The sequence below is a fragment of the Rhinolophus sinicus genome, chromosome 2, assembly GCF_057876585.1.
Source record: "Rhinolophus sinicus isolate RSI-liver-muscle chromosome 2, RSI-T2T, whole genome shotgun sequence".
Classification (NCBI taxonomy): Eukaryota; Metazoa; Chordata; class Mammalia; order Chiroptera; family Rhinolophidae; genus Rhinolophus; species Rhinolophus sinicus.
In genome coordinates this window covers 25,062,243-25,076,820 of record NC_142502.1, presented here as the reverse complement: position 1 = coordinate 25,076,820, position 14,578 = coordinate 25,062,243, and the positions used below count along the sequence as shown (strand labels likewise).

Below are 14,578 nucleotides of genomic sequence, written 5' to 3'. Positions count from 1 at the left end.
AATGTGTTTTGAGTTTTTGCACATCTTACATTCACAATACGAATCCTGTTTTTGCCTGTGTTTCTATATGCCAAAGCTTTATTAAGTGTAGGGTTTTAAAAGTAAACTGTCCTCTATACAGACTTATTTACTCCTTTAGTCAATAAATCTTTACTAAGTAAATATAATACACCAGCCACTAAGCTGAACAATAGGGACAAAAATGAATAAGAAGTTGACTCGTGAATGTGCCAATTTTCCACTGCTGACAATAGGTGAGAATCAATAACAAAAATCCATATTGTAACTGAAGAATAATACGGCCTTGAGAAGATCTTTAAAGAAGAAAATTTTCTAAACTAGCCTTTATACTCAAACTATACATAAAGTAAAAGTTTTGAGTAAGTAAAAAATTATCCATCTACAAACTATCCCCTATTTTCAAAGAACATGTTCTATCTACTATAATCATGGGGAAAGTCCAGAGAACTTAAAAAGGGAAATGAAAATAAGCTAATATAACATTTTTACTCACATTTTGACTTTACCTATTTTTTTACATATCTAAAAGTGCCAATGAAGCAAATGCAATAAGCCAAGAGAGGGGGCTACAGTTATTGTCTAACTTTTGAATTCTGCTCTGACAGATACCAGGGACAGCAGGACAGAACGCACACGGGACTATTCAATTGATTGTCTGTCATCTTGTGGAAGAGCCATCATAGTATTTTTAAAAACTTATCCCATTGGGATATTCTAATTGTCACAAGATGGCACGAACATGCAATCTCATGCTTAAACAGCAAAGAATAATCAATAGTCAATATTATACCTACTTGTCATCAGCCTAGGTTTTTTTCTTTAAAAAACAATACAGGACTTAAAAGCAGTTAAGACTGGTAAATCCTATACGACATTTCAAAGCATATAACATTTTACATACGAATTAGCTCTCCTTTTTGGCCACAAGCAATAACTAGAACAAAAGGCAAAAGATTTTCTGAATAAAGCTCTTACATGAGGCACTGCTTATGCAAATGATGAAACCATTAATTCACATATGTTCAAGGAATTTAATGAATGGCATTATTTGTTAAAATTTATTATTTCAAGAAATACTTAATTGAGCACACCTATTACGTACAAGAACTGGGGACACAAATATGAAGAAAACAGAGGTTAACCTAACTAACAAAACGAATGGTCTCAGCAGGGAGGTCAGCTATTAAAACGCAGTAGCAGCAAGCACTGGGCACTGTGGGCAGATAGAGGAAGGCGTATGTGGCCTGAGTGGGGATGCTTTGAGGAGAGAAGGTTCACAGAGCTGTCCAGGAAGAGGCAAAAGAGTTCCCCAGGAAGTGAGGCAAGTTAATTCCAGGCAGGACGGAGCCTACAAGAATCGGTCCCATTTCCCAAATCTTTGCGCCCAGCAACTACATCACCTCAAAGAGAGAAATGGAAAAACAAACATAGAATGACATTTGTGCACAAGAATGGAGAGATTCTGAGCTGGACTTCCTAGGGAAAAATGGCAAGCAGCCAGGAGTCAGGGTCCAATCAGAGAGCGGGTGAGAGGGGTTGCCAATGAGGCGGATGGATGAAATCCTCCACAGACTCTGCATGCTGTGTGCACACGTTTCCTTCTGTAGCTGGTCAGTAGCCCTAAGCAGGAAACGGCACTAAAGCCATTTCTTAGCAACTACTCAGACAGCACCAAGAAGTGATGGACAAGGAAGGTCGGAAGGGTGAGCCACCAAGTGGCCCTCTTGAGAGTCAAGGCAGGCATAAGAATGCATTTGGGGGAGACTGGCTCAGTCATCAATTCCACCAAAAAATTAAAGATTACTACACTGTCTTTGTTCACCAACAAAATGTTAGAAAAAAGAAACAAAAGAATTTTAAAATTAACTCTGTGGCCTCTTTTGCATTTAAAATCCATGACCTTCGCGACAGTCATGCAAGTACTTTTTGTTCCTAATAATTAGCAAAGGACAACACTGTCAGCTTGGAGCAAGGGGCCAGAATCAGAAAGGAAAATCGACACTGATGGCCCAGGCAGAGAAACGTTGAAAGGGACAGAAGTAAATGGGGAAGGGAGTGGGTATGGGACTGAGCAAAAAGAAGGACAATGCTCCCAACTTTGTGAGATTAAAGCTGGAAACATTTGGTTCACCAAGTAGAACCAATGCTTTTTCCAAATATAAACAGTACATGGAATAGGATTCCCAGCCAAGAACCGTCTGCCAAGGCTTGCACATGACTCTCAGGTGTTCTGTGGGCAAAGATTAGGGCGAGAGTTTGCCTCATGCTCCTCATGGTTGAGCTAATCCACGGACAGAAATAAGAGAGAGGGTGTGTGAGAGTAACGTGGGAAGAGGGCTTAGATCAGGAAAAGCAAAAGAAGAAACGGACACTTCTAGTTGAATTTCTAAAGTCAAGTAGAATTAAACGGGGGGGTGGGGGGGCTGGGGGGAGTACCAAGGAAAATTATACAAGAGAAAGTACTTCCTGTACTTTCTTTATCTCGCTGGAAACTTTAATCCTGGCTGCAAACTCCTTCAGGAGCAGGCAGGTTGCCTGTAGATGACACCAGCCCATGAACCAATGCTCATATCTGCACTTGACTCTCGAGGAAAGCCATTCCCCTTCACTTTCCAAGTCCAGAGTCTCTTGGTTAATAGTCATTGCTACCACCTGGTCCACTCTGGGACCCCACTCCTTCACTACCTTGCTCTCTGCACAGCTAGAGGATAAAAACGACAAATTCTGTCCATTCCCAAGGCTGAGATGGGGTAGAGAGTCTTGGATGAAAGTTAAGGTATAAAAAGACAATAATCTCCACTCTTTTGCCTAACTAGTCAGCTATGATGAAGTCTTTGATGTATACACATCATTTTCACAAAATTATTCATTACCTCTCCACTGTAAGCACCATCCAGGTTAAATCTTTAGCTTTCGTCTCCTGTTCAACCATCTAATCCCAATAGGCCCAAATATGTGGGGACATAGGACAGCTTTCAGACACATGTTCTCCTCAGAGACAGTAAAAAGTCTCCTGACAGTACATTTTCTACCAGTCCTATCTCTGTAGAAGCTGAAAACTTATGGAAGAAAAATTGTTTTCCATGTAAAGCATGTTCTTGCTGAATCTACTCAGGAACTTTCCATTTTGAGTTTTAATTGTTTCTTTCTGAAAATCGAATGACTCTACTGGAGGCCCGGGCCTCAGTGACTTAGTTACCCGATGGCAGCGAAGCCGGCAGAGCTACTGACCTGGCGATAAGCCTCCTCCACATGCGCACAGCCACATGACGTACAGCATGAGAAAACGTTCAGACTGGGGCAGACGTCTCCAAAGATGGCCACTATTAATCCCTGACCCCTGCACGCCCGTGCCCGCTCCCCACGGAGTCATGCCCTCTCCTGAAGTCCAGGCTGGCACTGGGACTGCTCTGACCAATACAAGGCAGCAAGAGTCATGTTCTGAGAATTTTGAGATCGGAACATAAGAGAACTGACAGCGTCCACTTCCTTCTTCTTGGAACGCTCACTCATAGGACACTCGCTGTCAGAATAAAAACACCACGTGAGAAGGGCAGCATGGCCATGTGAAGAGGCCACAGGAAGAGAACTGAGGCCCTGAAGACAGCCCATCTCAACACCCAGTCACGGGAAGGAGCCTTCTCGGAGAGTCCAGTCCAGTCCAGCCACCAGATGACTGTGGCCCCAACCAACTTCATGGGAAATGAAAGGACAACCCAGCTGAACCTAGTCAACCCACTGAGTTGTGAGAGATAACAACAGATTGTTCTTTGGAACCACTGCATTTTGTGTGGTTCATTACACAGCAACAGAAAGAGGAAACATAGACCTCCCAAAACAAGAAATAAACACTGTGAATAGATCAATGTTGGCCAAGCACCTACTGTGTCCCTGCTCCTTTCATATTTTCTCAGTTAATCTTCAACACAATGGGAAAATATAGGCTTTCTCACTGCAGACAAGATATGTAAGAAGCAGAACCGAAACTCAAAGAAAATCTCTTGACCCTAAAGCATGTGTTCTTCCCATCGTATCTCAGAAGCTGGGACATGTTGACACTGTGGGGTCACTTCTCAGCTCTCTGCAAATCTGTCATTTTGGGTATCACTAATGCCACACATCTGCTTCCAGGATCTCATCCCACTAAATGCCCAGGCAGTGGAGAACTCTTTAAATAGTGTCTTAATAAAAATTCAGAAGTCACCATTAGATTCCCCCAAAATAGAAAATTTATGGGGCAATATGACAACATAATAAAAGCACATCTAAAAGCCTTTTTGGTAGATTCATGCTTCCGATAAGGAACTGAATGAAACAATCTCTAAAGTTATTTTTATTTCAGCAGTTTATGACCTGCCAGGGACTGTACAAAAATCCTTACATGCACAATCCCATTTAACCTTCTCAGTAGGCCAATAAGGCAGTGACTGCTGTGACCTCCATTTTCTAGATTTAATGACTAAAGTTTGGAGAAGTAAGAACACAGAACCAGTAAGTGGCACGGCCAAGACTGAAACACAGAGGTCTGTCAGAGCCACCGTTCCCTTGTGATCATTACAATATGTGGCTTCCCTTCCTTCACTAGGGAGACATAACTTGTTTCTACTCCTCTGTCCAGTGAAGATATAAATCTCCACTGTGAACATACAGATTATCCACGTTCCCAGAAATGGTAGCTAGCCTCACAGAGCCAGCCCAGCTGCACCACAGGGCATGAGGTGGGCAAGAATCTTTCTGGTACAGCATAAAACCACAGGAGCTGCCGGTGAAACCAGGACTCAAGCCACCCTCCACCCCCACAGGTTGTAGTCAGAGACCAGCTGCATAAACACCTCACCTGCACATTCGCACCAACTGTTCTACAGGGTTACATTTCTGAGCTGAAGCTCCCGTTTCTCTCTCAGAAAAAGGCCAAGCAATAACTCAGCAAAGAGCCCATGAGGATAACCTCTGGGATCGCTTCACAATGTGCAAACAGAAATAGCTGGGCACGATTGATCTAAGAGCCAAGTAGGTCAAGGCTGTACCCTTGCTGTTCCAATCTTCTACACTTGCTTTACCTCGATTCACTCATCATAATGGATGGACCAGTAGAGTATCTGGGGGTTTGACTCATTCCCTTCATTACCAGACACAGCAGGCCAACAACTGGGTTTTAGGGTACTGGGTAACAGGATATCTGGCTCAACAAATAAATAGGCTGAAATTCGTGGCTGGGGACAGAGGTCATTAAAAGATTTCCAGAGCAAAGAGCATGACAGTGTGATTGCCCAAGTTAAGGTAACACTTCAGAGAAGGTTTCAAATTAGACCAACATAAGACCATATCGGGCAATTTACATCTGTAATAAACTCTATTTCTTCATCGAATATTTTAACTCTAAGATGTTGAACCAACAAAACACAGAGTGCTAAACTATGCATCACCCTGGAAATATTTACAGACTGGGATTACTTTTAGAAAGAGCATGCACTCATAAGTATTTTATAGGAAAAGTAAATTTTCAGTAAGATTTTTTTTTTCTTATAAAAATCAAATTTTCTATATTTTGTGTAAGAAGCCAAATCTCAAGGGACAAGTTTATCACCACAATAACCCTTTCAAGAAATTTATGACTGTTCACGTTCAAGTATTTAAATTTTAGGTAATAAGCAAACAAAGGTAAGTAGTGATTCTCATTTATTCTGAAGTCATACCCACAATTCTGATAAGTGTCAATCCCATAGGAAGGAAAGAGAAAGAAAGGAAGGGAAGGAGGGAGGAAGGAAAAGAGAAAGGAGAGAGAAAAAGGAGGGAAGAAATGGAGGAAGGAAGGGATAGAGGAAGGGAGGAAGGAAAATCCACCCACCCCTGGGTGTGATAAATGACAATAAATACCAAAACCTGAAAATTGCAATCTATGGTTCACTAATCAGTACAATAGGCAATAAATAAAAAGCAAAAGTTGAGACCAGCTGTCATAGAAGAGAAATAGGAAGGAAACAATTTTAATGAGAAAGGACAGAATATCACGGACAGTTAAAAATAGGAAGAAGACCCAACTGTCTTTTTGTGGAAATTAACAAGCCTAAAATTCATATGGAAATAACAAGAGAACCAAATAGTCTTGAAAAAGAACAAAGTTGGAAGTCTCATACTTCCTTTTTAAAGTTCCTTCCTTTTCCAAACTTAATATAAAGCTAAAGTAACCAAGACTATGTGGTACTGGCGTAAGGATAAACATATAGATCAACAGAGCAGAACTGAGAAATAAACTCCTATTATATTCATAGTGAATTGATTTTTGAAAAGGGTTCCAAGAAAATTCAATAGTAAAAGAATGAATGGTCTTTTCAACAAATGATGCTGAGGCAACTGGATATCTGCAAACAAAAGAATGAAGTTTACATGATCAATAAAAATTAACTCAAAATGGATCAATGACCTATAATCAAGAGCAAAAACTACAAAACACTTGGAAGAAAACATAGGTGTAAATCTTCATGACCTTCTTAGATTGGGCAATGGTTTCTTATATAAGACACCAAAAGTACGAGTAACAAAAGAAAGACAGATAAACTGAACTTCATCAAAATTAAAACCTTTGTGCTTCCAATGACACTATAAAGAAAATGAAAAAACAACCCTTAAATGTGAGAAAACATTTGTAAATCATGTACCTGATAAAAGAGTTACATGCAGTATACGTAACAAGCTATTACAACTCAACAACAAAAAGACAAATTTTAAAATGGGCAAAAGATCTTAAAGACCGTTCTCCAAAGAAGATATACAAATGGCCAATAAGCATATGAAGAGATGTTCAACATCATTAGTCATTAGCGAAATGCAAATCAAAAACACAATGAGATACCACTTCACACCCACCAGGATATCTAGAATGAAAAAGACTGACAATAACAGCATTAGTTAGGATGCGCATAAATTGGAGCCCTCAAACATTGTTGGTGGTACCAGAAAATGGTGCATCCACTTTAGAAAATGATTTAGCGGCTCCTCAAAAAGTTAAACATAGAGTTACCATATGAGCCAGCCATTCCACTCCTAGGAATATAGCCAAGAGAACTGAAAACATGTGTCCATCCCAAAACTTGTATATTCAGCTCTATTCATAATAACTTGTATATTGTAGCTTTATTCGTAACAACCGAAAAGTGGAAACAACCCAAATACCCATAAAGTGATGAATGGATAAACAAAATGTATTGTGTACCAACATATGGAAGAGTGTTCAGCCAGAAAAAGGAATAAAAGATACTTGTTACAACATTCATGTAGGTTGAAGACATTAAGCAATGTGAAAGAAGCCAACCACAAAATGCCACATATTGTATGATTCCACTTATACGAAATATCTAGATTGGGCAAATTTATGGAGACAGCAGAATAGTAGTTGCTTGGAGCTGGGGGAGGGAGATAAGGGGAGTGACCATGAAGGGATACAGAATTCATAGTTGAGCTGATGAAAATGTTCTCGAATTAAACACTGGTGATGGCTGCACACTTTGTGAATCTACTAAAATCCACTGAATTATATACTTTAAAAGAGTGAACTTACGGTATGTGAGTTACATCTCAATTTGAAAAACAGATTCAAAAAACCAGAAAGAGGTATACAGAAGCGGGAGGAGGTAATAGTAAATAGAACAACAAATAGTGAGGAAATAGAAGAATAAGACCACCACCTGAGGATTCTGTGAGCAGGGCCCATGTCACAGATATTAATACTTTCTATCCCCAATGTCTGGCACATGACACAGACACAACCAATGTTTTTTGAATGAATGTGTTTATGTATGAATGAATGAATGTATGAATGAATGAATGAATGAGGAAAGCAGGGAGGTGTAAAGCAGGCAGCTCCTACATACATAAGTAGCTCCTAAGCATATCACTGTGCTACACTAAACATAACTAAATGACTGTTACAAGTTTTCCTCTTCCCCCAAGGAAAGGGGAGGCCATCTGGGGGGTATCTCCCCCCACCACACACACACAAGGAATGGGCTGGGGGAATTTGGTAAAAGGAGAAGCTCAGCCCCCCCCAACAGAATTATATTACAATTTTACAATACAGTACAGTAACTGATGTTTATATAACAACACTAGCAAAGTAGAAAAGCTTGAGGTATCTTCTGTATGATCCTTATTAGGGAGGGAGACCATTTGTACAAGTAACTGACATAGTTCAAACCATGCCATGAACAAATAGTAAGTGCTAGTTAAAGAAATGTTATGTTTTATAAATTTTACATAGCTCACAAGTTGGTTCCTTTTATCATAGTATCAGAATATGGTAACATTAACTTTTCTTACATCATACAACAAAATAAATTCCAGAAGAAAACACAAATTAGTAATTCTCAGATCTGCATATGAAGCAAGAATCTGCACTTAAAAGCAATACAATTCACAAATGATAAAAGTTTTGACTAATAAAAATGTGTCAAAAATTAACATAAAATGTTAATAAACATCAAACTCAAGAAATAATGTAATACATTTAGAAAAATAAAGGACTGATATTAATATGTATACAATTCATGATTATTTTAAAGGAATCTAGAGAAGGCTTCTGGTTTTGAAAACTGGGTGCCATTTAATGAAACGTTAGGAACCAGAGAAAGGCACGAATTTCGGCATGGAAATGACTTTGAGGTGCCTGTGTGCCAGCAAGCATGTGTGGAGTGTGCAGCAGCTGGTTAAACCTACAGATCTGGACATCTGAGCTAGAAAGACATCCTGGAGAGACATCTGACCCCAAAAAGGGCATCCTGTTCATTTCACAGGAACGAAAGGAATGAAACCTAGCTGATGATCCCCCATTGCTGCTAGAAAACTGTGCAACTAAACCTTTCTACCCGAATCCTTTTATTATAATTACCCTGATTATAACTACCACCAAAGATGATTCTGGACTATCTCGACAACGCAATATTTAAAAAGATGTTCCTGGGAAAATGCTCTTTCAGAAAATTCAAGTTTCACCCTGAGAACTGATTTTTAAAATAGAATTTCAAATGGTTTGGTTCTGTAATGGTCTCCTATTACTTAAATAAAAAGAATAAAAATAAAAAAAAGGGGAGACAGGTAGATTCTGGTCCTTATTAAAGTCACCCTTAGATACACCAAATGTTTCTAAGGCAAAGGTGTTTTGTTCCTGCCCTCTCCTACCTACTCTGTTAAGTGGGGCATATGAAACTTTAGCCACTACTATGTTTTCTGTATGCAGCGGGTTCAAAAGATAAGGCTGAAGGGAGCTGATTCCAGATAAGCCAGTAAAACAATATTAACTATTCAGATAAGATTTTTTGGGGGGTTGGGGGGGTTGAGGGGTTTCCTTCTTTTGGACAGACAATGAATACAAATGAGTGAGCATGTATACCAGTGAGAGTACCTTCAACTTAATCCAGGGTTTATTTCAGCAATCTAGTCAGAAAGCCTAAAATGCAATCAAAATTTTGAAAAAATGTGCTCCCTCTGTACGTTTACAAAGTGAGATGCTCACTAAGCAAAAATATGTCTTTTTAAAACTGAACCATTGGTTGCAAATGGTAATATATTCTTCTTTATGGCTGCATAATATTCCATTGTATAAAGGTACCACAGTCTCTTAATCCAGTCGTCTATCGATGACTGGATTTCAGTTGTTTCCATGTCTTGGCTATTGTGTATAGTGCTGCAACAATATGGATGGACCTAGAGAACATTATGCTAAGTGAAATAAGTCAGACAGAGAAAGACAAATACCATACGATCTCACTTACATGTGGAATCTAAAGAAAAGAATAAATGAATGAACTAATAAGAAACAGTCTCAGAGACATAGAGGAAAAATTGTGGTTGCTACATGGGAGGGGGAGGGATAAGGGGGAAGGTGAGGGGATTAGAAAGCACAATCGGTAACCACAAGATTACCACGGGGATACAAAAATCAATTTGGGGAATGTAATTAATAATGTTGTAAAGATTTTGTAGGGTATCCGATGGACACTTATTAGGGAAACTGCCTCATGGATGATGTAGATGCCTGATCACTGCACTGTACACCTGAAGCTGAAGCTGAACAATAATGAATGTCAACTACAAGTTTATATATATATATATATATATATATATATATATATATATATATATATATATACTTTTTTTTTTTTTTTTTACAAGAAGCGGAGTACAGCATTAGGAATAGAGGAATAGAGACAGTGGAAATGTAATGGCTGTTTGCGATGTCAGAGGGGTAGTGGATGGGGAGAGGAAGGTTGTCACTGTGTGAGGGATATAAATGATAAATATCTAACTAGTACATTGTTTTGTACACCTGAAACTAATAAAAAAAAATAAAAAACAACAAAGAATCTAATTTAAAAAAAAGAATCATTTTTACTTATAAGTGGCCAGTGTTATAAGCAATGAAGTGTTTTAAGTGGCTGAGAAAATACTAAAAGCATGTTTGGTCCCAGTTCTTATTCCTTAGGTTTCAAAAGCCTGTGAAATTCGACACTGGAGATAGGTGAATGAAAAAATTATCTAGCCAGAGTAATCCCTTTCCTTAGTGAACACTTTCACTTCCTGAAAAAGCCCTACACTTCTGCACACTGAGTTCAACCAAAAAAGGACCCTCAATTTATGCTGTAGCACTGTGAATTCAAATTGATCTGAGTTACTGAACCTCAAAAGAAAAAGCAATTCTATCTTAGCCAATTCCAATTACTAAGAAAACAAGGGCATTTACAAAGGGTGATGCTCCAAAAGTTCTTTCTGGAAGAAAGTGGTTGGGAATTTGTTCTCCCCTCTCCCACAGAAACGATACTAAATAACACGTGAGTCCACAGAGGCTTACTGATCTTACCCCGTCTCTAAGGCATAAATCCTGGCAGGAGCAGGCAAGGTGCCTTATCCGGGGAGCAGGAGCGGAGTGTGCTGCTCCTGTGACTGCCTTCTCTTTCTGTTTCTCTCACCAGCACATTTCTTTATATAATACTCTTTGTTATATGCCTCCTGATGTTCACCAGCAATTACTCAAGACACTACCCGGGGACAGCTGCCACCACCTGCTTTCTTGAAACCGCTCTGGCCATTAGCAGGGACTGTCCAATCTCCAAGTCCAGTTATTTGTCTGAAACTTCCAACTGTACTGACCTTCTGACAAGTCCTCTTTAGGTGGCTTTCAGCTAACTCACTCTCTCTCCCTCTCTCTGAACTTTCCCTATCCCCTGTCCTACCTCCTGACCACTTCCCTTTCTCACTACTTGATGCATACTTCTGTCCATCTTTAAATGCTGGTGTTTTCTCGGTTCCATCATAGGCTTTCTTTTGATTCTCTTTTCCAATGGGGAGACTTATTTATTCTTATAATTTACAATGGCTAGCATATAAGTGCTTTCACTATTATCCCTCAAAACCCAATGTGGTGATCATTTTGTAATGTATACAAATATCGACTCATTATGTTGTACACCTGAGACTAATATAATGGTATATGACAATTATACCTCATAAAAAAAAAATTCAAACGTCATCTCCTGTCCAAAGCCTTAACCACCCTCCTCCACACTCCTTTCTTCCCCAGAAGAAACCTGTCGTTTGTGTTCTCGAAGCACAAATATATAAACCTCCCATATAACAGTCAGCACAACCTACCATATGTTTATAGGCTGCTCTGTACCAGACTGTGAGTCCCTCAGGGGAAGGGTGGATGTCATTGAAGTTTATTCTATGAGCATCATTAAGTGTGATCTACAGGTCAAGCATACATACGGAGACCTGGGGGATGTCAAGATCCATGCAATGTGATCTTTGCCATCTAGGAGCTTACCTCACACTTAAGCAGGAAAGACAGACATCAAAACCAATAACTGAAATACCAGGAGGAGAAAGTGCCATACTCACACATTCACGTCCATCAACATCCATCAAGGGCCTATTACGTGCCAAGCACGAAATGAGATACTAGAGATACAGGATAAACAAGATGGACAAGGAAAAGAGACATGGAATTACAGTGTAATGATCCTTTAAAGTACCTGAAACTGCTCCTTCTATGTCAGACCTTTCTAATAAAGGATTTCTCAAGCTACAACATTGGACTTGACTTTTTCAGTTGTTCCTTCTTAATCACTTCACAGATTATGCAGCAAGATTTATGGAGCAAGAGTTTTTCCTTTTTTTATATCCCCCCCAAAGAATCAAGTATGCACTGAAAAAAATGAATCTTAAATCAAGACTTATTTAATAGCTTTTAAAGGATTATTTTAAGAGGTAATAGATAAGTAAAAGAAGTAACTAACATAAACATGCAATAAAAAAATTACACAGATCTTAAAGAGAGAATAAAAATAGAAAGACAAATACTTCCATGGTTATTCTTAGTTTAAATGAAAAGGAATGCTAAGCGTAAGCTTATAAATAACTATGCAATATGGTAGATTCAGGAAGGAATTTCGAGGTGACAACATATTGGGTACATATTGTGGCTCAAAGGCTGGACAATACTGTCTTCTGTGGCTGAAGGGGACAATTACAAGTCTTGAAAAGGTAATAGTCATAGACTAACTATAAAGTCATCAGAAACTTATAACCCAGTCCAAGTTGTAAATTGAGCTTTCAGCAGGTAGACCAGATAACTGGAAACTGAAAGCAGATTAGGGCCTTGGATCTTCCAATCATAGCTTATTTTTCATTTAATGTTCTCAGAAAACCTTCTCAAATTAAATGTGGCTTATCCTCTGGCACAGAGCTCTGTTTAGGTAACATGCTCTTACGCTCCTAACAAATCAAAAAACAACAAGCCCAAAAAAGTAGAATTTAAAAATAGAAAAAGTATGGTTGCTTCATACATAAGCCTCTGCAAACTTATTTCAATGTCTAATAATATTTTCAGAGAAAAGTACAAACCTACTGAATAGCAGTGGTCTGGGAAAATTAAGGCACAGCAACATATATAAGCCATAATATAGTTTTGCTTCAAAATTCCGAAGTCACAACACAGTGGCTACAGCTTTTATGTGAACAACTCACTTGCTTCTGGGACCATTTGTGGGTGGAGTCTGGCCCTTCTTGGGCTATTCCAGATTAAAAATAAATAAAAATAGGGAATGAGAAGAAGCTACAATCCAGGCTAATCAAAAGACTATCCATCAAGAAGAATGCCCACTCTATATTTAACAAGATGAAACCTGCTTCTTTAATATAACCTAACTAAATGCAGAGTCCTGAGCTCCGTGAAGTTTGGAAATTGTGAGGCAGCCCTTTTCTATTACTTATCTACATTTCACCAAAGATTAAAAACATGTGTCTTAACGATGGAGGCAAACCAGGGAGGTACAGCAATATCTTAAATTTGGTTTCAAGTATAAAGAGATTTGGCTGAAATAGAAGTGTCACTCATATGATATCAAGGTTTTTATCTTCTCAAAGATTTCATAAATGGGCATCAAATGAGCCTTAGGTAATGACAGTTATAAATGTAATCATAAAACTCTATGAAGGTTACTTAATCTCAGTTACCTACAAATTCTTGCTGGGAGCTAGCTACCGTTTTAGTACCTTCTGTTTTCCTAAACAAAGAATAAAAAACAGAGGAGTCTGTCTGAACTTTTAAATTTCCCGTAAATCCAGGCAAGCCATTCCCTGTCAGTAATGAACACTGATGAATATTTACACGTTAGCAGCTTTTAAATGCTCCTGTAATTTGCCTTCTTAATTAGTATGTCAGTGTGACATAAATTAATCAAAATTAACACCTATGACACAGGTGTGCCACTCTTTTGAATATATGCTAAAAGGACTAGTAAACACTAACAAAACACTCCTAGAAATTAAATGTGAAGTCAAATGCACAATTGACTATGGAAAGATTTCATAACGCTGACAACTCTTAGTTTCAGACTTTGGAAACAAATATAAGGCAAATCTGCAGGTCGACACTCATTCTAATAAACACAGCAGGATCAGCCCTTGGGTAACTCAGTCATGTGTCATATTTAATGATTAAATGATTTTTCTACACTACTGATTTTATAAGGGAAAGAACAGTCTAGGACTCTGTTAAGAGTTTAGGCCAGCACTTCCTTTCCAATTTCATTTAAGATTTACTGCCAAGTATAGTTTAAGCACATAAAATATTGGCAGCATTAAGTTGCTTGGCAAGAAAAGTCAAGCCAACTATTCCTGTCATAATTCACGTGCAAGCTACAACATTATTCTCTAATTTCACTAGGTCAGGCCAAGCAATTTATACCCCAACTATGCTTTGCAACTAATAATACACACACACACACACACACACACACACACACACACACACACAGTTTTAAAGCCAGATTCCTTGACCTTCTAGATTGTTTGCAAACCTTCTTATTCTGATAATATATAAACAGTAAACACAAGACCAGCATGCATTTTTTTTGAAACTGACCAGAAGTATTTTGAAAAACTAAAAGCTTACTGTCCAGATATGAATGTCTGAGTATTTACTGGAATCAACCAAAACTAGTTTCCCAAGGCCAAATGCTAAAAATCCAGGAATTGTCTTGGTAGAGCTAATGTAGATCAA

At 38.6% G+C, this 14,578-nt stretch overlaps 1 protein-coding gene across 4 annotated transcripts in view; it reads right to left on the bottom strand.

Annotated features, from left to right (window-relative positions):
* MAP3K5 (mitogen-activated protein kinase kinase kinase 5) overlaps positions 1 to 14,578 on the bottom strand; it is a 180,886-nt gene that overhangs the window by 154,246 nt on the left and 12,062 nt on the right. The window contains exon 1 of one of the 4 annotated variants that reach the window (XM_019732727.3): positions 4,859 to 4,926. The exons of 2 other annotated variants lie outside the window; for them this stretch is intronic. Coding sequence is in view for 1 of the 2 variants with exons in the window: in XM_074333623.2 (XP_074189724.1) it covers positions 3,253 to 3,394 (142 nt within the window). In the remaining variant the exon portion in view is untranslated. Of the gene's footprint in view, positions 1 to 3,252; positions 3,410 to 4,858; positions 4,927 to 14,578 lie in introns of those variants that run through there. One more of the 4 variants, XM_074333623.2, reaches the window with a different exon arrangement.